The sequence below is a fragment of the Miniopterus schreibersii genome (genome assembly GCF_964146895.1).
Source record: "Miniopterus schreibersii genome assembly, chromosome: 13".
NCBI lineage: Eukaryota > Metazoa > Chordata > Mammalia > Chiroptera > Miniopteridae > Miniopterus > Miniopterus schreibersii.
The window spans coordinates 17,976,707-18,002,670 of NC_138113.1; the positions used below are offsets into that span (position 1 = coordinate 17,976,707).

At 47.0% G+C, this 25,964-nt stretch overlaps 1 protein-coding gene across 3 annotated transcripts in view; it reads left to right on the forward strand.

The window, feature by feature from the left end:
* The window catches only part of GALM (galactose mutarotase), a 40,945-nt gene that overhangs the window by 13,621 nt on the left and 1,360 nt on the right, over window positions 1-25,964 (forward strand). For all 3 annotated transcript variants that reach the window (XM_081156601.1, XM_081156602.1, XM_081156600.1), the window contains exons 4-6: window positions 1,841-1,922; window positions 23,845-23,986; window positions 25,427-25,601. In XM_081156601.1, the coding sequence (XP_081012727.1) occupies window positions 1,841-1,922; window positions 23,845-23,986; window positions 25,427-25,601 (399 nt within the window). The remainder of the gene's footprint in view (window positions 1-1,840; window positions 1,923-23,844; window positions 23,987-25,426; window positions 25,602-25,964) is intronic.

Genomic DNA, 25,964 nt, shown 5'->3' on the forward strand with positions numbered 1-25,964 from the left:
AAAGAAAGAAAGAAAGAAAGAAAGAAAGAAAGAAAGGAAGAAAGGAAGGAAGAAAAGAGGAAATTCCTAAGCAGCTTTATTCATAATAGTAAAACACTGGAATGACCCAGAAGCCCGTCGGCAGGAGAATGGGTGAACAAGTCGCGATGTATTCATACGATGGAACGCTCCTTAACCCTGACCTGAGCACTGAACAGGTAGAGCCAAGGAAACAGTCTCAAATTCTCTTCCCTCAACAGGGAAAAGACACCCCTCAGTCCCAGAGGCCTCTCTGGGGCTGGCAGTGCCCCTGAGGCATGAGAGGATGGCAGGAGGGAGAGCCACCCAGATGACCCCTCTAGTCTAGAGCTGCCCTCGGCAGACCCCTCCCGTCTTGGACCTGCCTTCCCAGGCCAGAACAGGGACCAAACAAGTGGCTAAGACAGTGCAAGCAGAGGAGAGCCCCTGGCCCAGCCTTACCTGCCACCGTCCCTACCCCTGCCCAGCATGCACCCGCTGGGAGAATACAAGAGATGCTCCCCAGAAACACACCGTCGTAGCAGTGTAATTAAAACTATTTCTGTCCTGAAGGTCTATTTAGATCCTGAAGGTCTCTAAAACTGGCCTCTTTCCAATTTGATTATGCGAACCTGAGGCTTTCTGACCACAGAACCTTGTTTTCCATTAACCATAGTGCTCTGTCTTTCTACTGACTTCTCGAACCCAGCAGAACCTTCTGCGTCGCTTAGCTCAGGGTTTCTCAGTCTTGGCACTATTGACATTTCGGCCAGATAATTCCTGTTGCAGGGTGGGGAGGTGCATTGCAGTGTTTAGTAGAATCCCTGGTCTCTTCCCACTAGATGCCGTTAACATTGCCACCCCAGTCATGACAATCAAAAATGTCTCCAGACATTGTCAAATCTTTTCCCCCATGGGGCAAAATGGTCCCCATTTGAGAACCACTGGTTTAGCTTATTTTTTATTACTCACTAGGCAAAAGCCCTCACCTGGTTTCCCTTTCATATCTTCTGCCATGAAGGTTTAAAATAAACTGTTACTAATCAAAAGAATCCTTTTAATTAGAAACATACGTGTGTATCTTTTAATTTGCAAGCAGCACAACACATCTTTACTAAGCTGTTCTTCAGAAGAGCCCTGGAAAAGCTGGGGCCTTCATTAGCCCAGTTTTACCCTGAAGGAAATGAGATTCTAGGAGGTTGTGTCACTTCCCTGGGGCCACTCATTGGGAGCTGAAACTAGACTCCAGGCCTCTGACCACTGACGAGACTTTGACTCCCCCAGGAGAGCAGGGTACGTCTTTATGGAGGAGACAGACAAACTCTAAAAAGCAGGGACCCCAGTTCTGACTCCCCGGCTTCTGTCATGTGGCAGGCAGTATTTGGGTGGGAAATGGGCCAGAAAAGGTGAATGCCCCACCTCTAGTGAGCCCGGAGGCGAGGCCTTGGCCGTCCAGCCCCTGTGTGCTACAGGTCACCGACCCTCGCTTCTGTTTGCCTGGCATGTGAGGAGAGTGGAAGAAACCCCTCTGCTAATAAGCTGAAATGCAAAAGGCTTTCAAACCACTGATATCTCCCTGACTTTGCACCTTTACAATTTCCTTTAGTAAAGAACATGCATACTGGGGTCACTCTCGAAAGTTTCTTCCAAACGTTATCAGCTGCTATTTGAGGCCCTGTCTACCCCACTTAAATGAACATTATCAGCCATCACCACAGGTCACATGAGATTTCTAACGTTTTGTCAATGCCTGAAAACATTTCTGCGAGAGAAATTATAAAGCAAATGTATGAAATAAGACTAAGCTTTAAATCTTTTCTTCTCTATCTCTTCCCCCGCCCAGGGTACCCCAAACATATATGACCATGAAGTCACTATAGAAGCTGATGCCTTTTTGCCTGTGGATGAAACCCTGATTCCTACAGGTTGGTGAATTTTAACTTTTTATAAGAATGTAGAGCTGGGGTGCAATTTGAGAAACATCAAAACTTCACTTACCTAAATTTATTTTCCCTGTTGGCCTACCAAAATACTTATAATTACCGTGATTAGTCATATATTTTGGTTAAAGTTGGGTGACCATATAATTAAACAGCCAAACCAGGACCCTTTTGAGAGGGAAAGGGGATACTATTACTAATTAAGCCAGGGCAACAGGCATAAACTGAGACAGTCCCCAACACATTGGGCCCCCTGGTCATCCTAGCCAAGCCTTAGGTTCCAGAAGTTCTTTACTAAAATGTAAATCTGTTACTTGTTAGCTCCTTAGCAGAGATCAGTTTACCTGAACGTTACCTCACAAATGCAGGGCACTGATAGAACAGCACATGGTTTTTGATAGAAAAGGGAAGGGTTGGATGAGTTGTACCTTGAGCAGGACAAATGCAGATGTCATGTAAGATATTAACATTAGAGAAAGGTGGGCGAAGAATACACAATGATATATTATTTTTGAAATTAAAATTATTAAAAAAAAAAAGTCCAGGGCACTAAGCAAGACATTGCTTTAAGTTTACTGGGCGCCTGCCATACTTTAGGTAAGGGCTTTTGTTCTGTTTTGGCCTCTTTAAAACAATGGGATTGTGTTAATGGCTGCCAGATCAAAACGGGTAGGAGGGAAAAGGTAAGAATGTGAGCCTGCATATTAAACAGCAACTTCAGTTAGCAGTAGGCATTAGAAACTCCCATAGATATAGTGACTATGAAACTAATTAGAAGACTGTGAAATCAAGATAAATGGATTAAAATTTTGGCATCACAACGTCGAATGTTTTCCTGGCTCCAGGGCTGGGTTTAGAGGCTTTTATTTGTCTTGGTGACATTTGTCATCTTTTGATATTGACATGGCTCAATAGATGGGCATGAGTGAGCTGGCCCAACTTGTCCTAGATGCAGAATAAATGCATTCGAACTGTATCTTGTGAACTGCAAGGAAAAAATAGTGGCGGCAGCTGTTTTGCAACTGATAAAGAAGAAAATGAACTAAGCACCTTACAGGCAGAGGTGATGAACTAAGTGCATATTTATTTGTGTATATGTATAAAATCTTATGCTGTCCTCTCGAGTTTTGATTAGGCGAAAATCACCAAAAATGCGTAATTCATTCTGTGTAAAGATTACTTCCATGACTGTACGAGATAATGCAGTTGAACAGACTGCATATAATCGGGCTCATCTCAGTGCTGCACTGTGCATGGTTTTAGGGTCAAATTCTATACCCCACCAGCACGGAACTCCTGGGAAGTCGAGTAGGATGTAAGCGCCCCAGACTCAGGGAGACAAGAGCCCTGGTTCTGGCCTTGGCTTTGCTGTCAACTAGCTCAGGGACCTTTGGTGTATGTATCATGCTTTAACATTTAACCTCTCTACACTCTCACTTTCTTTTCTGCAAAGAGAAGGGATGTTGAACTCAATCCAATTTTATGGGCCAGTAAATTTTCTTTAATAAACAATTTAGGAGACTTCTCTGGGGTTGCCTGACTTTTCCTTTTGCCAAGTTAGAAAGCTATCCTATATATAGGACTATTAGAACTAATTGGGATGTATGTACGTTATATTTCAATACATTTTTAAGAAACTAATTGCGCTAATAATGAGAAACAGAGAGAGACTATATTTATTTTTTTAAATTCCAAACTGCCATTTATAATCACTATCTTTTCATAAAAGAAAGAATATTTTAATACCACAAAAGTGGGGGAAATTCAATCTCAGACTAAAAAACAATCCTTTACATTGAATTCATCTTGTTTTTTAAAGAAATGTGATAGATTATCCAAATATATCTCCATTTTCCATGGACCGGTGAAAATTTTATCACACACTCAGGATTGGGAACGAATAATTTGTAAGATCACTTGTAGCTCTTACATTCTGTGATTCTAAGAGGCTCTTAGTAGAAAATTTTACTATTTCCAACACCCTTAAGTTCATCAGAACCCTCTCAGGAAAGTCACTAAGTGGTAGAGGTTGGCAATAAATTTTGGTCTCCTGGCATGTGAATGGCTTTTACTCCATAAATCAGTTACTTTGCCCACCATCCCCATCTTTTGCTTTCTACCCCAAATCCTAAGGTCATAAAAATCCTCATTATTTTTACTTGGAGCTCCTAGAGAGAAAAGTCTCTTTTCATCATTGTACCAAAGGCTCCTCACCTACAGCCAGCGTCACAAGAGCAGAGAGCAGCTGAGCACCTGAGAGCCTCTTACAGGCGCATCGCGGCGGGTTTGGAGGGCATCGCGGTGGGTTTGGAGGGCATCGCGGTGGGTTTGGAGGGCATCGCGGCGGGTTTGCGGGACGCTCAGGGCCACGTTCTAACCCGGAGGCTTTTTGTCAAATCATCCTTTGAATACTTATGGGCTTGTCTCAAATATATATAATCTGACAAATTGCAATTTCTTAGCACCATTTGGTCAGTCTCCTGTGGACTTTCTGCCACGTCTCCTTGACTGGCTTCTAAGTTTGTGATATAAGGATGTTTAATAGTCCCAGGCCCCTGCTTTCTGTGGCTATTAATTTATACTTAAGTTTTTCAACTCCTTCTTTTCTGTTTGCCCTTCATAAACACTGTAACCTGAGTAGTTCCTGGGGAAAATGCTGATGCAGATCTAAACTTTGGGGGTGTTTTTCACCTTGGTTACAGACACTCGGTAAATGATTTTTCAGGTGATGGGAAAACCCACTGTCAGGAGAGAGCAGCACCCCTTATTTTATAGTAGCTGCCCGTCTGTGGCCAAGGCACTCAGTACCAAGGGCCCTTCCGCAGTGTGTGTTTGGGGGAGGGATGAAGTCCTGGCCTCGTTTTGTTTGTCACCGGCTCATTGATTGGATGTTATTACAGGGAGAGGAAAGGAATATGCTGGGATACAAGTTTCAGGAGCCAAAGCAAGCACGTAGGATAGAATCCCCCCGTCTTACACTTACAGCCCCATCGGGATCCTTACCCTGGGCTTCCTAACACAGGTGAACAAGCCCTGTGTTGTTAGGCTGGAAGGCTCCAGCATCTTTGATTTTCTTCGGGGGGGGGGGGGGGAGGAAGAAATAGTTTGAGTAAAAGAGTAGAATCCATCAGCTAGCTCCTGAAGCTACTGCTCTAGGTGAAATTCCAGGCACCTTGGAGTCGCAGGGGCGTTTTGGGCACGAGGTCCCTGCTCACAGGGGCCTCTTGGCTGTGCGGTGGCCACACCAACAGAAGGCATCGCCCTGCAAGGCTGAGAGCTCTTTTTACCTGCAAACCAGGAGCAAGGTTTGCCGCTGAGCTCTCAGGCTGGGTTTGCATGTCAGCAGTTAGTTTAGCTTTGCTTCTTCCAAGCAGTTTTTTTCTTTACTTAAAAAACAATTGCAGACCATAAAACATTTGCTACTACTTAGGTTGTCCTCAGGGCTGTCCCTATAGTTTCCCGGAGGTGGAACTCCTGGAAACCGTTTACCAGAAAGGACAGGAATGTGAGGGATGTCCAGAGGGCGAGGGCCCTCCAGGGCCAGAGCACTGTGCTGCCGTGTCAAGAATTTAGCTTCGGGACCCGAGTCTAGTGTCCTGCCTGTGGCAACAAGGGAACCGGTTCCCTGGTGCCCTGCTCAGGTAATAAGCCAGCTAAATGTGAGCCGGTGAGAAAATGCAATCCTGTTTCTCAGGGACGAATTCACCCCCAGGGTGGTAAAGATACGTTTCACCCCTTCGCCTTACGCAACTGTGGGACTTAGAGGCGACCTGGGCAACCCGCCCAGCAAGACAGTACCGTGTGGAACTAAACGTGTGTCTTAAAGGCATTTACAGCACATAGCTTTTTTTTCTTTTAATTTTGCTGCTCTTTATTTGCAGATAAGGAATTAAGAAAAGAAAAAAAAGAATGCTTTGACTAGGTCCTTTGCCTCTTAAAGTAACAGTAGAAAAATCCCATCTTATTATTTTTCGTGAGAAAAGATACCTTTTCTTTTTATAAAACTTAACCCAACCCAGTTTTTCCCCCAACCCATCTATGTTCACTTGCTATTCTTGCTGCTTTCCGTTTTTGAAAGCTCGTTTTAAAATTGCATGAAAGCAACCCCATTTTGACAAAATTAGAATTCTGGTCGGAAAGGCTCACCACAGGCTGTGGGGAGAGACCCGGCCAGATCTGCGTATTTTATTTCAACCTCTTTGGGTTCAGCGTACAGTTCAGTCAATTTTATAATTACTTCCCTAGGGCAGGTGTGAGTCTCTGCCCTGAAGAAATAACAAATTCCAAAGTAGTCTCCTGGTTCAAAGACAGCACAGATGAAGACTGTTTTGATCTGTATGTTTTGATCTTTCTGGAGCTTCTTCCAGAAAATTTCTTCAGGCTTCATATGATTCTAAAATTTTGGACATATTTGTTTCAACTTTCCATCAATGTGCTTCCTCTTTTCTTTTCAACCTCACCCCTTCCCCACCCAGGACTCTTAGTCATCAGGTCCTGCTGATTATTAACTCCCGAGTGTTTCTCGAATCTGCTTCCTCGGTGTGTATTCTTGATGATATGGCTCCATGTTCATCACCACTGTCCTGGTTTAGGCTCTTCTTGTCTAGGTCAGTGCCTGGCTTCTCTTATGAGCTTCATAAATTGGGATCAGTGGGTGAACAAATGAATCTGGACGATAGCTCTCTAATTGGAGGGGTATATCTTTAGCACTACCTTCCATCGGGTTACTAAAGGTATCTATCAAAAATGCAAATCTCACTTTGACACTCTCCAGCTTAAAAAATCCCTAAGATGTCTCCCAGGTCAGATACCAGCTGCCTCTAGGCCCATGTCCCACGGTGCCTCACTCACACCCCACCCTGATTCAGGGTCCCCTCCCACGTACAGGGACCACCCAGTAAACCCCTGTGTTTTTTTGGTTTTTTTAAAAATATATATCTTTACTGATTTCAGAGAGAGGAAGGGGGAGGGAGAGAGAGAGAGAAACATCAATGATGAGAGAGTCATTGATCGGCTGCCTCCTGCACGTCCCCCACTGAGGATCGAGGCTGCAGCCCGGGCATGTGCCCTGACCGGGAATTGAACTGTGATCTCCTGGATCCTCAGTCGATGCTCAACTGCTGAGCCACGCCATCCGGGCAGTACCCCCTTCTTTGATGCATAAACCCTTACTCTTTCTTCAAGGCCCGTACTTTCTCCTTAGAAATCTTCCCCCACTTCCTGGGCTCAGTAGGTTTTTTGGTGCTGGGGTTTTGTGATGACATAGCTGTTTGGAGCTCACCTTGTGCCAGAGCTCCCTGGTCTTCCCCTCCCCAAGTCTACCTCAGATGATCTTTCAGGATTCGGTTACAGAGCCAGAGCAGGGAGCCAGCAGAGAGCCTCCCGCTTGGTCTGTCTGGCTCGAAGCTAGAAAACCAATCGACACTAAACACAAAAATGAAAACAAGTAATAGCTAGCCTGTACAGTCCAGTCCTTTCTTTCCCCTCATAGTCAGTCTCTCTCCACTCCCCTCCCTTCTTTACATTTGTTTTCTACATAATACATTAAAGCAATACCGTGAGATAACTGGGATTCAGAAAACCTGGATGCCTGCAGGTCTCAGTTCTGCAGCCCACCAACTACGCCCTTGGATGAAAACTCTTTGGGCCTCATAACCTCATGTGTGAAATCTCATTAGATGAGTTGAACTCTGAGGTCCCGTCAGTTTCTAACACTGACTCAGAGACCACATGGAACCTCTAGCCCAGATCTTAACCAGGGCCTGTGCTTGTATGTCTGGGAAGATGATGAAGAACTTCAAGGGACTAATGAGCCCCTGAAATTCTGTGTCAAACCTGTGTGAGTTGGTTGTGTCATCTGAGTCCACAGAGGGGTTGTCTGGTCTTTTTACTTCCCTCAAGGTAACGATAGTTTATGATTTTCCTGCTATGTATTATTATACATAAATGTCATCATTGTTTTTGCAAATAGCAATAGTTTGTTTTCCTATTTATAATCTTCAGAATGGTTTTTTTAAAAAATGTTTTTGTTGTTGTTAATCACAATTAGATTTCCTGAAGGGAGCTGGAAGGCTAGCTACAGGAGAAAGATGATGCGCCGAAGAGAAAAGTAACCTCCCCAGGTTTTCCCCAGAGGAGCAACAGCAGCCGGGACTCTGGGTTGCAGGGCCAGCTTTTCTGTTTCTGCTTGATCAGATGAGTGAAATTGCTTTCTGGTATCCACCAGCCCTGGTGCAGTCCGGAGTGCAGGCCTGGCTGTCAATCTGTCGAGTGTAGGAGCCGGCAGGCGTGCTGGGACCTCGGTGCAGATGGAAAGCCAGGGCCTGGTGTTCTGGGTTCACTCTTAGCTCTGCACTTCTGCAGACAAGTTCCTCTAGCTCCAGGCCCACTCCCCGTTTCTCCTTTTCCCATTCTCCATCACCAGCTGATATCAAGTGCCTCTTATGTGCCACGTACTATGCCAGCCCTGAGGAAGCAATGTTGAGTGAAAAAATATGGAGAACATATAGCCATGTACATAGCACAGGTCTTGTCCTCAGAGAAATAAAGCCAGAGTTAAGAAAAGGCTTGAATAACATTAAAAAGGGAGGGAATCATGATATTGGGTCGTATGGCAAATATTTACCCTAGAATTGTTTCTTCTCTGACAGGTCCCTCCTCAACAGTGTTCAAGGAAGTCAATACAGAAACTCTAAGGACCTCTCCCGGTAGCAGTGATACTCTCCAAGGGGGTGTATTACTGAATCACTCTATAAAAATCCCAAGAAGAGTTTTATGAGGGCCCAGAATAACTCCCAAAGCTCCTTGTGTTCCCTGCTAGAAAACACATCACTGCTGCAAGATTGGCAGGCATGAGCCAGCATGGTGGAAATTTGGCAGGAAGAAAGCTCAGAAATTAGCACTTGGCCAGGCATTGTGTAATTGCTATGAACATTTTAGACTAACATCAAGTAAATGTGTCAGGAGAGTTATTTGCTGGAGCTCTAACTACCACCCTTGGAGAGCTGATGGTTTAACAACCTCTTGCCCCTGCCTGGACAGGAGCTGGCCCTAGTTCATACCTGCTGCACAGCTATCCTTAGGGTCATTAGAGGTCATTGTGAAGGGGCTGAGAGGTAACTGTGGGCTTTGCACTGTGGGCTGGAAGGCTGACTCAAGTGAGTTCTCGGAACAGACTTGCATACAGTTCAGCTAACACTTGTGGAGCAGATACTGGTTGCTACATGCTGCCCCAGGCACTGGGCATAGATGACTGAACACTATCTCTGCACTTGAGAAGCTTCTCATGTGCCCAGACCTCACTAAAAGACCATCCAGCCCAGCCGGGTGTGTCTCAGCAGTTGAGCGTCGACCTAGGATCCAAGAGATCGAGGTTCAATTCCTGGTCAGGGCACATGCTCAGGTTGTGGACTTGATCCCCAGTGGAGTGCATGCAGGAGGCAGCCAATCAATGATGTTTCTATCTCTCTTCTTCTCCCTTCCTCTCTCTGAAATCAATAAAGATACATTTAAAAAAAAAAAGAAGAAGAAGACTATCCAATGTGGTCAGGACAATGATAGAGATAATGCCCAGGGGACTAAGGAAGCACAGAGGCAAGGGTAGAGGAGGTTTTCTCGAGATTACCCTGAGCTGCGAGACAGTTCTTAGTGTCTGTAAAGATCTAGCAACAAGGAGAGTGAAATTACTAAAGCACAGAATGTGGGAGTGGGGGTGGGCTGTTGAGCCAAAAAGGTAGAGAAGCAGTTGGGCAGGGTGGCGGCTAGGGTGAGACATGCAACACCTAGGGTGCAAAATTTAAGGCAGCACTCACTCTCAGGGTTGTGTACCTGCTGGGTCAGCACCTGAGAGTGTGTCCTTAAATTTTGCACCCTAGGTCCTCACTTGCACCCTGGTCTCAGCCCTGCAGTTGAATGCATTCATGGTGGACCTCCTATGCCATCCAAGGAGCTGGGACTTATCTTTACATCATGGAGTGCTTTGAAGTGTTTCAAGCCAGGGGATTGCCCTAGCAAGACTGGCGTTTTAGAAATACCGCTCAGCAACTGTTGGAGCTAGGGCTTGACTGAAGGCCAGTGAAGAGGCTATTTTAGTAGTCCAAGCAAGAGCTGAGGACCTAAACTAGAGGGAAGATGGAAAAAACATAATTTTATAACAGTATTTAAGAGGTAAAATCAGGAGGCCTGAATTGAATGCAGTAGACGAAGGAACAGTGTGGCTGTATGGTGACTCCTAGGTTTCTCAGGCAGCTCTTGGGCAGTAGAAATGGAGATACTAAGTGAGTCATAAACAGAGGAGGAAGATGGGGGCAGGGAGGGACTGGGGGAGCTAGGGGTTTGGTCTAGAAAATATTTGAGATTAAGGTGCCTGTGGGGCATCCAGGTGATGTCCAGCAAGCAATTGGACAGATGGACACAATGTTAGGAGAGAAATGAGATCAGCATGTACTTTGTAGAGGAAGCCATGTGGACTTTCCAGGGAGGAGCCTTACGTTGAAAAGAGCAGTAAGTGGTCTGAGGATCCCACCCAGGGGAACCCGAGAAAACCACCAGCAGTATGTAAGGTGCAAGAAAGGCTCACATTAAAGGTGCCAAAGGAAATGGTCAGAGGAAAAGGCAAAGAGAGAGAAAGGGTGGCCAGAAGTCTAGGAGTGACCAAGAACATCACTATCCCAGAGAGGCCAAAACAGGGAGCACATGTGCTATCGGGGCTCTTCCCGCGGACCCCGTTTCACAGAGCGGGCTGGTGGCAGACTGTGACAGTTGGAGGAGTAACTGAAAGTGAGGAGGGGGAGGGAGGGAGTGCAGCTGATGAGCAGTTCTGAGCCAAGGCGACTTCCTTGGACACAGAAGCCCAGGCCCCACCCCGGTGATTCTGATTCATTTGCTTTAGCACAGGGCCCGGGAATCTGCACATCTAAAAGCCACTGGCATTGAATGTGCTTTCAAAACCTTGTGAAAGGGCCCAGGCAGTGTGGCTCAGTTGGCTGAGAGTAGTCCTGTGCATCAAGAGGTCACCGGTTCGATTCCCGGTCAGTGCACCTGCCAGGGTTGCAGGCTTAATCCCCAGAAGGGGGCGTGCAGGAGGCAGCTGGTCATGCTTCTCTCTCACTGATGTTTCTGTCTCTTTCTCTCTCCCTTCCCCTCTCTGAAATCAATAAAAACATATTTTTTAAAATTTTTGTGAAAGTTACAAGAGAAGGTGCCTCCGTAAGGTGGAGATGTAGGACCAAGGAAGAGGTTTTTTAGGGCTGGCTGAGGTCAAGTGAAATGTTTGTGTGACGGTACTGAGAATCCAGGTGAGGAACGAGACCCTGGTTGGCTGTGGCCTCAGTTGGTGCTCCCGTGGGTTTTCTCCAGTTTCTCCCAGCAGCATGGAGTGAGGAGCTGAGAAGGTGGATTGTGGGATGATCCAAAGTTGGGGTTTCGTCAGGTGGGAGGGGTAGCAGAACAGGGTGTAAGGTGAGTCAATGAGAGTGTCACTAACCGAGTGGCAGGTAGTGAAGGACATGAGGGACCTGATGGATGCCATGGCGGGGGCCCTGCGGACCTGGAGGACAGGGCGGCACTCAGGAGGAGGGCAGCTCTAACAGGAAGGCTGCAGACAGACCGTGGGTACAACTTTCAGATGGCCGCAAATCCCTGGGTGCCATCTTGATGGGAGTCTAGGCTGGAAAAATTTCCTGCATGAAAATTTTCTGCCCAACTGTGAAGTAAAATTGTCTCCTCACCTGAAAACACCAAGTAACTGGGTTTAGCACGCCCTCCCCCACTGCAAGTCAAAGTAAAATCAGAAAATACTCAGTGGAAAGGAAAAAAAAACCAGCAGTAGAATAAAGCGGCAGACCCAGAAAGCCTCAGCAGAGGAAGGGGAAAACTGCAGCAGAGACAAGCTTTGACGCTGTGTGATCTGTGAACGTTTATAGAAATGTTACTTCACCAAAAATCCCAAGGTGCTTCACTTGCCAACCACTGGAATGAAGTCAAAATTCCCACCCAGGGTGTTACTTTTAATTATCATTTATGTTAATTATCTTTATGTTATTTCCTAAAATAATAACAGGCATCCTAGAGGTGATTTAACCAAGATGGCTTAATTAGGTGTCAGATGACTACCTGTGGCCGCGAGCCCCATTACTCTGGCTTCCTTGTGCAGATTTGCCCGGCTGTTCTGAACCTGACTAGATAGGAAACATAATTGGAACAGCTGGGCTGGAAGCACAGCTGGGCCGTCCCCATGGAGACCAGGCTCCAGTGCTCTTCCCATTGCCCCAGCATCCCTCCCCTCCCTTTCTTTGCTGAGATGAATGCATTGCACATCTGAGCCTGGGTCTCCCTTAGATGACTCCACATCAGTGCCTTTTACCTGTAATGTGCACACAGATCACCTGGGAACTTGTTAATATGCAGATTCTGGCTCAGTTGGCCTGGGATGGAGCCTTTGGGTTCATGTTTGTAAGGATCCCTAGGGGATGTGGTGCTGGGTCCACACTTTGAGTAGCTATTTATTTATTTACTTATTTATTAAATATTTTTATTGATTTCAGAGAGAGGAAGGGAGAGGGAGAGAGAGAAACATCAGTGATGAGAGAATCATTGATCGGCTGCCTCCCGCACGTCCCCTACTGGGGATTGAGCCCGCAACCCAGACATGCACCCTGACTGGGAATCGAACCCCGATCTCCTGGATCCTAGGTCGATGCTCAACTGCTGAGCAACGCTGGCTGGGCTTGAGTAGCTATTTAAAAGGCTCTACAAAGCTCCGTCTAGCCTCACGTGACCCTTTTTGCTTTTTCCTTTTGGCACCTATTTGTCCCCATTTGCTCCCCTCCTCAACAACCCTGTTTCCTCCTCCTGCCCCTTTAACTACCTTTATTTCTCTCCCCCGCTCCACACTTCACACACCCAACTCTGGCCCTCTCTTATCAAAAGCCATTGTCTGTGGGTCATTCTGCAAAGAGCTGCTCTCAGCCAATGGCCTCCATAGATAAGACAAGCTAGAAATATGACTTAAAAAAGAGGGAGGAATGAAATAACCAAATATTATGGTGTGTCCCTCAAGGGAACAACCTGCTTCATTATGTTTGTCCCATGAGCCAGTGGCCCTAAGCCCTGGAATGTCACAGTTGGAAAGGACCTTATCTTCTCCAACCACCACCCACTTGTCCAGTATTTGAATCCCAGAACGGTGGGCCCTGCCGGCACTCCGGTGCCTCTCGGACACGAAGCTCATCAGAAATGCCTTTCTGATATTGAACTGAAATCTGTCTCCCTAGAGCTGAGCCCCACTTGGGCTAGTTCTTGGATCCCAGCAGAGTAGGCTCCAGGCCGTCGAAGGCAGCTACCATGACCCCCAAGTCTTTTCTTCTTTGGGCAGCACCTCCCCAGGTCCTTGACTATTCTTCTTATGCCACGAATTGACCATCTGGTTCTTCTCTGATCCCGCTTCTGCGTGTCTCACTGCCTGTGATGCCGGTACTGAAAAAAGCAACCGAAAACTGTCTCCACCTCATTACATTCTACATGACTCCTATTGAACTGACTGCCAACCACATCCTTAAAGTCATTTTCACACATGCTGGGGCTCAGCCACATCTCCCTAGTCAGTAATAATTGCAGTCATTAGACTTAACATTTATGGGAGTTAGTATAACAGGACGGTTAGGGGCCCAGGCTCCAGAACCAGACTGCCTGGGTGTGAAGCGCTCTCCAGGAGCCGTCTAATCATTAGCTGTCACCATCAGGATCACCATCATGGTCATTGTCATCACTGTGCTAAGCAGTTTGCCTCCATTAGCTGTTTTAATCCTCATGACAACTTTATGAGCAGGGGCTATATTATCCTAATTGGATAAGTGAGGAAGTGGAATCTTAAAAGATTGTTTTGTGCCCAGGTGTAGCGTTACAATCTAAACCTAGGCAGTGTCCTTTGTTTTTCGTTTTCATTTTTGTTTTTTTGGGGCACAAGTGCAGGGCCTTTTCTGTTGCTGTTATCCATAAATCTCCCCTTGCCGTCATCAGCGCTTTACCTCCACTCTGCGCTGTCTTTTGGATTCCTGGTTCTGCCACCCGAGGGACTGCCTCCCAGTTTCACTTTCCTGCTGTCTGTCTTAGTTGGAGAAGAATATCTTCTATATCTTCATCTAGATCACCCACAGTCCAGAGGCCACTGGACAGCTCCTTACAGATTCTGCTCGCTCTGGTCCAGGTGCTCAGTCCCCAGAAGCTTGGGAAGTTCGCTGAGACACCAGCCTCGTAACTCGGTCAGAGAAGCCTGGCAGGTGGCTGGGAAAGACTTGTATTTGAATATACCTGTGTCTGGCTCCTGGTGGGCATGCTTCCTCCTCCCTTTCAGGTCTCCATTCCAGAATTCTCCCCAGGACAGAGCTCCTATATTTGTGGTTTGTGGAATTGACCCTCTGGGGCAGGCCAGATGCAAAGAACAAGTAGAATGTAGGGACTGCAGAACACACATCCCAGAGAGGATAACAGTCACATGGTGCAGAGGGTGACATCTAGAAGGTTGGCCCCGCACGTGAGGCTCCCAGCCTCCGACTGCACCTGCAAACACAGGACTTCTGTGCTCCCCCTGAACCACAGAAGGCCGAGCTGCTGTGATGGGGCCCACATTTCTATGTAGGGGGAGCTTGGGGCAGCAGTCTTCATAAAAGGGGGACTGGGGCACACTCTGAAACTTAGATTGCATGTTTATTTGGGGAAATTTGCAAGAAGGAAGAGCACTGATGGAGATCAGAGGGGCTAAACCCCCCACATAAAGCCATTCCTAGGTGCTGCCACTGTGCCAACTGACCAGAAAGGCTGGACTGGTTTCTCCCCTCTCTCCTTTACTGGTTCCCTTCTTTGACCCCTCGCCGTTAACATAATTTGGCTATATTCAATTAACAGCCTTTTCATGGTGTCAGGATGTCGGCCACCTGTCCCTGGTGTTCCTCTTGTCTTCCTGTGAACTGTGGCTGTGGGAACCTTGTTCTTAGAGGAGAAAAGGCCTTGGGTCTACCATGAGCCTGAGTTCCCCAATCACACGATTGTCGCTGGAGCCTGCCTGAGCTGCTGTGAAGCAGCAAAACAAGCATGCGGGGAAATTCTTCTGCCCTTTTGTAACCATCAAGCAAACCCCAAACACTGTCTGTCCCTGTGGTCATGCGGAGGGGCTGCCCCTCTCACACTAGAGCCTTCACAGCCATTGGCAGACTGAGCTGGGTGGAGTCAAAGGGATTTGGAGAAGGCGGTCTTGGTCTCACAGCTTGCCCTAGCACTCTGCCTGCTTTGGGGCCTGGGTGCCCCTGCGTGCCATGGAAACTGATGGGGGCAGGCGAGGGCATCCAGCCAGAAATGGAAAATGCCTCTGACCTTACTGAAGTGGGTCCGTGTCCTTGATATGACCTTGAATGGCTGTTTAAAAGGACTGATTTTGATGCATTATCATGAGGAAAGCACAGTAGTTAAGGGCATGGACTCAGAACATGAGCAGTTTAAATCCTTACCAGTTCCGTGAACTTGGACAATTAATTTGAGCTCTGCAGTCTGCATGTGTAAAGTGGAGATGATATCGGACCTATCTCATTGTTGCAAAGATTAAATGAGGTGATACATGTAAAGTGCTTAGAGTAGTTCCTGGCATTTAGTAAGAACTTTGCAACTATTAACTGTTGTTATTATTATTATCATTCTAATCGCCGTCATTACTCAGTGTTTAATATGTACCAGGCACTGAGCATGTTGAACTGCCTTTTGAAATAGGTATTATGCTTCAGTTGAAGAAGCAGACATTTGGAGAGGTCAGGCAGTCTGCACAAAGTTAAACAGGCGATTGGTGAAGCCAGGTTTCCCTGAGTCCAATGTCTGCTGTTACCCCCTCGGCTACAGTGCATACTCGAAGCTGTATTGCTGAGGGCCTCCTACAGACTGGGCAGGGCGCTGAGCACCTTACATGCCTTATCTTGTTTAATTTCCATAATCCCATGAGGTAGATACCCTTCTTATCCGCATTTGACAGATGAGGAAAGCAAGGTTCAGAGAAGCTGAGCAACCTCCACAAATTTTTACAGCAAGGAAAGCCAGGATTTAAATCCAGGAGTGCCTGGCTTTAAAATCCATTCCAATATCTACTGAGTTCAGCTGCCAAACAGGTGAACAGGGTGCTCCTGGAAGGCTGAAGACAGTAATTGGCGATCGTGACTCCTGCTATCCGCTGTAACGCAGGGACACACAGTTGCCTAATCAGCCCCATTTTCTGAGCTGTCATTAGGGGCAATTTCCACTTCCTCTGATGCTTCATTTTCCTGCAGTTTCTGAAAGCTGCTGATTTGCTCAGATTAAGACAAGCTTCTGTGCCTTTCACGTGACAGCTTGTTGTACGTGCTACAAGAATAAGGAGGAATCACAAACAGGAGGCCTTGATGTGTTATGCGAAGCCTTCGTTGCAATAGGAGGAACCTTCTGGTAGCCTCCCAGCCTGCATTTCTTCACCAAACCCCAAGGACATGTGACTGCCTCATTCCAAATGTGCATTTCAGTATCAGGTCACGAGAGGGCAACTTGTTTGGTGCTGAGCAGCAGTGTAGGCAGAACATATTCACCAGCCTGGAGACCCGAGGTTCGTAACCAGGCGCTCGTGGGCTGGGCTTCGGAGGGCCTGGGAGCATTCTGTACGTGTGTATGCATTTTCCTGGAGAAAGAGCCCATAACTTTTATAATATGCTCAAAGGAGCCCATGACTAAAAAAACCAGTTTACAATCCATTGCTCTAGATTTTAAAATCACTAAGAAAAGAAGCTTCAAAAACAAAACACCTGAATTTTTTAAATGAAAATGGCAATGCCCCCTAGAGGCAGGAATGCACGTTTCTTTTGCATGAATGATTCATGCTATAATGAACAATTGTGGTCTCTGTTCTCTATTTCTGGAGTGTGTGTGAGTGAGAGAGAGACAGAGAGAGAGACAGAGATGTGTCAGATTCTAGCCTACATATAGGACCTCCTTCATAGCATCCTATCAAGTAAACCTCACAATATCTGTATTAGGTAAATATCAATATTAACTCCAGTACATAAATGGGGAAATTGAATCTTACAGAGGCATACAAACTTACCCAAGGTCAGTTAGTAAGTTTATCTAAATTCTAAGATGCTGCACCTAGATTTATAAATCAAAATATAGGATAAATTATAGAAAATAATTTTTAAATAATATACTTTATATTTTTTAATATTGCTTTTTTAAGGGAGAAAAAAAATATTGGAGAAATTTTCTTCCTACCTCCCCAATTTTTCTAGAAGCCTATGCCAGATTTCCCCCCCCTTTTTTTTTCTCTGTTTACAAAATAATTGTTAATTATTATTTTAAATAGGACTTCCCTGTCCTAAGGACTGTCTGACAGAGCTATGATTTTATTCCTGCAATGCTGTTATTGGGTTGTGTGAAAATGAGATAGAAAGGGACCTGCCAGGAAGGAAGGGACTAAAAATGAATGAACTTAGAGAACTGGTGACTCTTGCAGTGACCATCTGTTCATCTTCTCAGAGAGTCAGGCATGAGGGCCACCAGGCAGAGAAAAAAGCTATTTCAGATGATGGGAAATTAAAAGCTTTGAATTAAAAATCACCCCAGGTGAATTTTTCTCAGTCAGACACTGAGGAAGTGTTCATGCCCAGATGCTGCAAAAAAGCCATTTCACTGAGTTAGTGTTTGGTCAGGAATCCACAAGAACTAATTCACCTTCAACTCCGTTTCCTAAGTCTTTTGCCCCCAAAATTAAATCAGAGCTAGGAGCCCATGGAATATGCATAATATAAATGCATCTTGCCTGTGCCCCAAGCACAACATCACGGGTGGCAGGAGTCCATTCCTGTGCTTGTGCCCTGTCCAGTTAGCCAATCCCCACTTCCCTTCAAGCCCAGGCTTCTGCCCTGTCGCTGGAAAGCCTTTCCTGAGCCCCGCGGCTGCACTAGGTGCTGCGTCTCCCTGCTCCGCCAGAGCTCCTGAGTGCCCCTCACTGCCCTGTCACACTCTCCTGTAAGTTTTTATTCTGTGTGTGTCTCTTTGACCAGATTCTAGACTCCCTGAGGTTAATTTAATGCCTGGTATATAAAAGATGCTAAAAAGTGAGTAACCTAACAAATTTGTATTTGTCTTTTCCCTATCCAAAAGTAATTGCAAGGATTAGTGTCCTTAAGGTAGAATCATTTAAAAGCACTTCTATGTTGAAAGGGGGGTGGAGAAGGGGCATGTTAACCTCCTGCCAGGACTTGTCAAGTCAGTGCTAAGAAGTGAGAACATCCAAAGTCAGTATGCTAGTTATCTATTGCTATATAATAAATTATTTCGACACTTCATTTATTCTCTTTGTTTCTGTTGGTCAGGGATTTAGACCAACACAGTATTTTGCCTCAACATGTGATGTCTAGGGCCTCTCCTGGAAGATCAGAACTGAGCACTGGACTCATCAGGAGGCTCATTCACTCACATGTCTGGTAGCTGATGTCGGCTATGGGTTGGGGACTTGGGTGGGGCTGTCAGCTTGAACACCTTACACATGGCCTATGATGTGACTTAGCTTCCTTAGAGCATGGCAGCTGGGGCCCAAGTCACTTCTTATTCCTTGCTCATGTCACTCTACCACTCTTGTCATAATTCTTGATTATTTCATTATTTACATTGATGACACCTTGACCTCTCACTCAGCTTCTTTTTTTTTTTTAATATGTCTTTATTAATTTCCGATAGAGGAAGAGAACAGGAGAGAGAGAGAGAGAAACATCAGTGATGAGCGAGCCGTCACTGATCGGCTGCCTCCTGCACACCCCCTGCTGGGGATCGAGCCCACAACCTGGGCATGTGCCCTGACCGGGAATCGAACCTCAGTCTCCTGGATCCTAGGTGGAAGCTCACCCGCTCACTCAGCTTCTTGACATCCTCTCTTCCAATGACCTTATCTTCTACCCTTCTCAATGCTCACTCCTATGGTCACTGGGTCGGACCCTTGACTTTGTCTTTACCTCTTATCGCAGCCTTCCATGATCACTATTTAAGAAGTCTATCAGCTCCAATAATCCTTCAGTGCTACAAAAACCTATAATCTAAGACCTTACCACCTTTTCACCATCCCTCGCTTCCTCACGACCTCACGCCCCCCAAATTCGGTCACAAGTCCATCATTCGAATCACCCCTTTGCATATGCTCTCAACTCCCTGCCCCCTCCTTCTTTGTATTCTCCTAACAAAACTCAACTCTGATTAATACCCACCCTCCCCCCAGTAGGCAGCTACTGGTCTCACTCTAAATCCATGACAGTAACCTCAAGTGGGTCCTTAGTGGGGCTGCTGTCAGACTTTCCCCGAAAAGGTGAAGCAGAAATCCGCCTCCCGCTGCTCCTGTGCCCTGACCTTTGGGCCGGGGCCCACCCCCCACTGGGCATTGCTGCTCAGACCTAACGCACACCCAGCCCATCCGCAGGAGGAGACATCATCCTCTTTAGGAAACAGCTCCTCTCTGCTGACACCCCAGCTCTCTGGTGGCTTCAAAGCCAAAGTCTGGTGATGCGACATCCTCTCTGAGGGCACCCTTTCCATTTCCGCCTCGCTTTCTCTGCACTCAGCGCTGCAGAGAGAGCTATTTTGACATCTCCTTCTATTCTTAGCACCAGAGCACAAAGTTAGAACTGCACATTAGTGAGAAAAACCAAGAGCATTTGGGGGTGGAGGTGGAAGGGGCTGTAACCAGGTCACTCCAGGGTGAAGTGGAAGCGCTTGAGTAGGCACTGGAGACTTTGACACGAGGAGGATGTGTCACCTTGGGCAAGTCCCTTTAGCTGGACCCCAGCCAGCCTCGTCATCTGCAAAGTGAAGGGACTAGATGAGGTAATTCCTGAGGCTCTTTCTGGACCTTTCACTCTGACTTTGTCACCGGGTGCTACACCATGCACACTTGATCCTGTTTTTTAGAGCCTTTACTTCATTCACTCATCAGTTTTTCCATCCAGAAAGACTCTGCTTTATGCCCAGAGGGTACAGAGATAAATAGAACACAACCCTGGCCCTCTAGGAGCTCACATTCCTTGTAGACAAATAGCTTGATTGACACAATTCTATAATTATGCCATAATGTGATGAAGGTTTGGGGGGAGTGCATGTTTAAAGTGTGATGGAAACAAAGTAGAAAAGAAGATTAGTTCTCACTGTGGAGGTGACAGCCCTTCCCCAAGGAAATGGCATTAAAGAGTATTCTTTTTTCTTTTTTTTAAATCCTCACCAGAGGCTATTTTTTTTCATTGCTTTTCAGAGAGTGGAAGGGGGAGAGAGAAAGAAAGAGAGAGACAGAGACATCGATGTGAGAGACACACATCGACTGGTTGCCTCCTGCACTCGCCCCGGCCAAGCGGGATGTGCCCTCGGCCGAAACCAAGCCTGGGACACCTCAGTCCACGGGCCAACGCTCTGTCCCCTGAGCCAGACGGGCTGGGGCCAGGGTATTCTGAAATGCTCCCGTGGGCTCTGCCCGAGTGTGGTGGGTGTCGGAGGCACACAGAGGACATTCCGGTTATGAGCAAGGCCCCAAAGACAGGGTGAATCTGGGGACGAATTCCAAGTTTTCTATGTCTAACCGTTAGGCACATGAAGGAGTGTGGCAGGGCATGAGGTTGGAAAAGAGAGATTGGAACCTTTTCTCTCATTTGGCAAAAATCTCATCTTAGAATTATCCCAAGTTTCTCATTTTTTAAGTCAGGACGTCCCTGCCGTTCTTGAAGTTCTTACCCCCTCTAGCCTCCGCTCTCTGTTATATATGTTATCCCAAAATTCGGCCCTTTTACGTATGTCATCCTCCTGTATACGTTCAAGCAAAACATGGATCAAATATTTCCATGTACAGTAGGCAGCAAATAATAGCAGCTTCCTTTTGCAGAGAGAAAAGCTAAGGTAAACACTGATTCGTAGATTGATCAGTATCAGGTAAACAGACTGGAAACATGCCCTGGGTCCTTAAGTCATGAACACTCCACGACTTTCTTTTTTCCATGTCAAGAGAAATAAGTAATCTTGTCTGACCTAAGCAATCACATTGGGACTGTCGTAAGGGTTAGACTTTGAGCCAAGTATAGCTTTAGGAAGAACTAAATATTGTGAACACCATACAAGAGAAGAAAACATAAAGTACCACTTAGCATATGGATTGGTAAAATTAAAATCTTGGGCCCATGAGAACAGTTGCTTCTTTTTCCCAGTCTAACTGTTTCATAAGGAAACAGTGTTGCCTTTTTAAAAGTCACTGTGGGAGGTGGTTGGTCACCTAGACTTCACAGGACAATAGGGCCCAGGTGGGTCACGACCAAGATTTGGCCTTTGGCCTTAGAGATCCAAAAAGTTCAACCATTAATTCTTCCAGAATAGATGAGGGGTTAGAGGACTGAGCCTGAACTCAGATGAGGTCCACGTTTCTTTTATAACCTTTATATTGTATCTCTAGCACCATCTACTGGAAAACAAAAGTGCCCTTGTTAAAAATACTTTGAAAGCGTCAGAAACCCAACTCAGCAAAGAGAAAAGAGAAAAAAGGGGAGGAAGGAGAAGCTAGGCAGAGTCTAAGAAACAGAATATGAAGCATATTATATTCAAGTTAGTTACATATAGATGTAACCACTAAAGCAAAAACACACTTTCTAAATGATCAGAAACACACACGCACAGATCATATGGTAAAAGACTTTTAAAAAGCAGTAACTAGAATTCATAAACACAGAAAGCAAACTAAGAACACTTAGAGCATATATATGTCATACTAATGCCATAGAAACAAAGTCTCTCAGATGGAATCACAAGGCAAAACCCACCGGAATGCTGTGTACAAACCAAGTGACTGAGAAAGGTTGAAACTATGAGAATTCAAGAGCACACCAAGCAAACGAAAGCCCCAGTAGCAGGGGTCTCAATCTTAACATCAGTAAAGGCTGATTTCTGGACAAAAATAATTAAATTATATAAAAGAAAACATCTTATAATGATAAAGGATGCAATTCACAATGAAAGTTCACCAAAAAAATGAGCATTTCTAAGCTCATAAAGAAAACAGAACAAAACTTTTAAAAAATAATAGTAAAAATAAAAAAACAAAAGAAAAAACAACAGACAAAAATAAAAAAGAAAGAAGGAAGGAAGGAAGGAAGGAAGGAAGGAAGGAAGGAAGGAAGGAAGGAAGGAAGGGAGGAAGGAAACAAACATAGGGCAGCCTGAGCGGGTTTTCTCAGTGATTAGAGCATCGGCCACAGCCTGAAAGGTTATATATGTATAACAGATGCATAAGCATAGTAAAAATATAACGATATCATTGCTATTACTTGCCTCTTTCAAATATATTTAATATACTCTTACAACCGGGGGATTTTTATGAAAACCAAATAAGAAGAAATAAGCAAGGAAAACATAAAAGAAATAACTACACCATCACATGACTTCCTCAAGCAGCACATGGAGCTGGACAAGCCTGGTCTTACACATTCCGCTTCGCCCGAGGTGGCACAGACAGGTCTCCAGCCTGGGGTAAAAGCAGCCGCCACCATCCCCGAGTGGGGGCCTCCAGAAGACCTGGGCATGGGGGAGGAGGCGGGGAGGAGGGAAGCACTCGGATGCCCCCAGATCCTTGACGGGGGAGAAGAGGCCACCAGCCCTGTCCGGGCGGAGAGCCCACCAGAGACGCCATCCTCCGGCCTTCCGGCAGCGCGGCCTGTGGGACAGGCTGGAAGGGCGCCCAGCAGCAACGCAGGCCCTGTGCTCGGTGGCCCCCCAGCTTTTCTGAAGCCTTACTTACCGTCTATGAATGGGGCCATAGACATGTCATGATACACCAACCTGCTGATGCCAGGTTGTTCTTTGTTGTTTTCCTGAAGAGAATCACCTCCCCAAACCCTCCTGAGACGGTCCTGTGCGCAGGAGCTCCGGCGCAGACGTGCAGACCCTAACCGACTGCACGGTCTAGGCCGTGGGGCTCCGGCGGCAGAGAAGAGTGCGCCTCGCAGCTGAGACGACGGGGACCCATGAAGGGCTACAGCTAGCCTCCAGGACTGTCGGGAAGGGTGAAAGGCTGTGCGGTAAACGGACAGAAACAGTGTCCACGTTCACCCCTCAGGGTCAGGTTCCCATGGGAACGGCTGCCTGTCTCTGGCGCCGAAGCTGCTGGCACAGCCGTCGTCCCAGGGCCGTGCCACCTTTGCCTGGACTGGTACTTAGAAGAGGATGTGCCCCACCCCGTGGACCTCTGTTCAGAGTCTGAGTTGCCTGTGCCCACATCGGGACCACAGGTCCCAAATCTCATTGAGCCCCACCTGCCACGGAATCTGCGCAGCGCGAGCTTTCGTTTCCTGGGCCCTGTGCAGGAAGGCACATTAGACTGGAGAAATCAACCCGCAGTAGCAACCACTTGCGGAGCAGACCAGCACCCAGTGGGGCGGGTGGGCAAACCAAATGAAAAGACCCTTCAGCTGAGTCTGAGAGCAGATGGCCCCGGTTTAGGGAGAACATATAACTCAGCTGGTGGAGAGCCCTGGGCTCCTGCAGCACTAAAGCAAGAAATGTCAACAAAGTGACTGACTCAATGGTTAGGACAATCGTCATCCCGTATCCTACTTGGCCCTTAATGGAAATGATGTGTTTTCTTGATCTTTGTATTTTTTCACATGTGAATGATTCTGAATATTATGACTAACTACATTTGCAATCAATAGCATCTTACAATTTTTAAAAATCTAGCAATTCATTCTCCTTCTTAGGATCTGGGCTCCCGTCTCCTTTACAAATCAAAGTGAAGGCTGAGAGGGTAGAACCAGCGGGTCTTTAGACCACCACGTAAAAAGATTTGATTTGGGCATTTGCCACCCTTTTCCCTGCCTCTTCCCACCAGGAGAAGTTGCTCCGGTGCAAGGAACTGCATTTGACCTGAGGAAGCCCGTGGAGCTTGGGAGACACCTGCAGGAGTTCCACATTGATGGCTTTGATCACAATTTCTGTCTGAAGGGATCTAAGGAAAAGCACTTTTGTGCGCGGTAGGTACTTTGTACTTCCTGCCTCAGTAGAGGAGACAGCAACCCCTACTTGAGGAGCTTCTCCTCTGTCTTCGTGAATACCATTTACTATGCTACAGGGACCAAACACCACAGCCAATGTCTTTCCAAAGCTTGTATTCCATGGGCGAGCTCTGCAGAATTTTCCAGTCCCCCTCCCCACATGCCATGATCCCTGTGCCCCTGCCTGGCACCCCGTTGCTGTCCATCTCTGCCTGCTCTATAAGGCCCATTTTCTGTTAGGAGCGCTAATGCCTCCTGACTGAAGACACTCCGCCTTCTTTAAACTCCCAGAGCCCTTGCACTTCCTTGGCCTGTGATTTCTGCCCTGCCCACGTCCACGGAAGGCTGCAGGCTGCACCTCTGCGGCCCTGCAGGCACTGTGTGCACGCTCCCCCCTCACTAAGTCCTGAGTCCCTTCTGCCAGCTTATCTCTGTGAATCCCTGCCTCTGCCTAACACCTAAGCCATGCTTGGCACTAGCAAATGATCCATAAATGTGTGTGGAATGAATGCATCTTCAATGGCGCAGACAAAATGATTCAAACTCTAAGAGAAAGAAAACTTAGAAGCCGCCTTACCCGGGAGCCCAGCACCAAGGCCCCAACTGTGTCCTCTCAGCTCGAGCCTGCTTCTCCCCTCTGCCCGCGGCTCACACTCCTCCCCCAGCTGCCCTCACCTGAGGAGACCCCGCCTTCTCGCCAAACCTCCCATTCCCAAGCCTCTTTCCCTGACCTCCTGGTTGGCTACACACTGTGGGGATGTTTCACTTCTCGGAGACTGTGAGACCCAGGCTTTCTTTACCTATATCCCTTTGACTCCAAGTACAGGACCAGGTAGGTACTCACCTCTGCAGAGGCCTGGTTTGGGGGGGCGGGGGGGGGCAGGAAATAGTGAATCTAGCAGGAACCTCAGCAGATGTGGGGAGAGCCGACTAAAGAGCACAGGCCTCTCTAGTCCCAGGGCGGGGGGCCTTTAATGTAGGGAAGTGTCGCTTTCGAAAAACAGCTGGTTGCTTTGCCAGGCTGAGCAGAGCGCTCCAGCTCTTTATGAGAAAGAATCGCAGCACCTCTGGGGCTCTAAAACTGCCTCCCCACAACCTGGCTGCCCCAACACATACACACATGCACACGCTTGCACGCACACACATGCATGCATCTGGCTGGGGTGAGTTTGTCCTTCCCCAGAGAAACCAAAGTCAGAGAGAGAACTTGCTGTTGAAGATTCTCAAAGCCTCCCCCGAATGCCCGGCCCAGGAGGCTGTGAGAAGCCCCCGTGATGCTAATCCCACCTTTGTCTCCATTTATCTTGTCCTGGCTCTGTGACTGGGCCCAATTCCTGTCTCAAAGCTGCCTCCCAGCGGCTGCCCGGCCCCGCCTGCTTTCCCACCCCGGGCCTCTGTGCGGTTTGGCTTTATCCCCAGGGTCCTTCACGCCGGAAGCGGGCGGGTCCTGGAGGTGTACACCACGCAGCCCGGGGTCCAGTTTTACACGGCCAACTTCCTGGACGGCTCGCTGAAGGGCAAGAGCGGAGCCGTCTATCCCAAGCACTCTGGTTTCTGCCTCGAGACCCAGAACTGGCCTGATGCGGTCAATCAGGTAAAGCTACAGGCCGGCCTGTTAAGAGTGGTGGTGTGTCCAAGGTCACACTATATGATAGAGGTCATGACACTCGAGTCAGTTGTGATTCAAAAGTCCATGTGTGTTCTCTTCTCCAAGTCATGATAGACACAGGAAACACTTAGCCAAGTTACTAGCATGGCATTTACATGTTTTTTAAAATATCTATTTTGTACCTTCAAAGCCTTTGTTCAGTGTTTCTCATCAGTACCTACTCGTTTTCTGCACTTTTAAGATGATCCCTCATGTCTTCTCTTCCTATTTGCTTCCTCATAACTCTCTTTTCTAGCTATCTCCTAGGGTAATGAATGCTCTGCAAAGTGCCCTATATGATAAGACTCT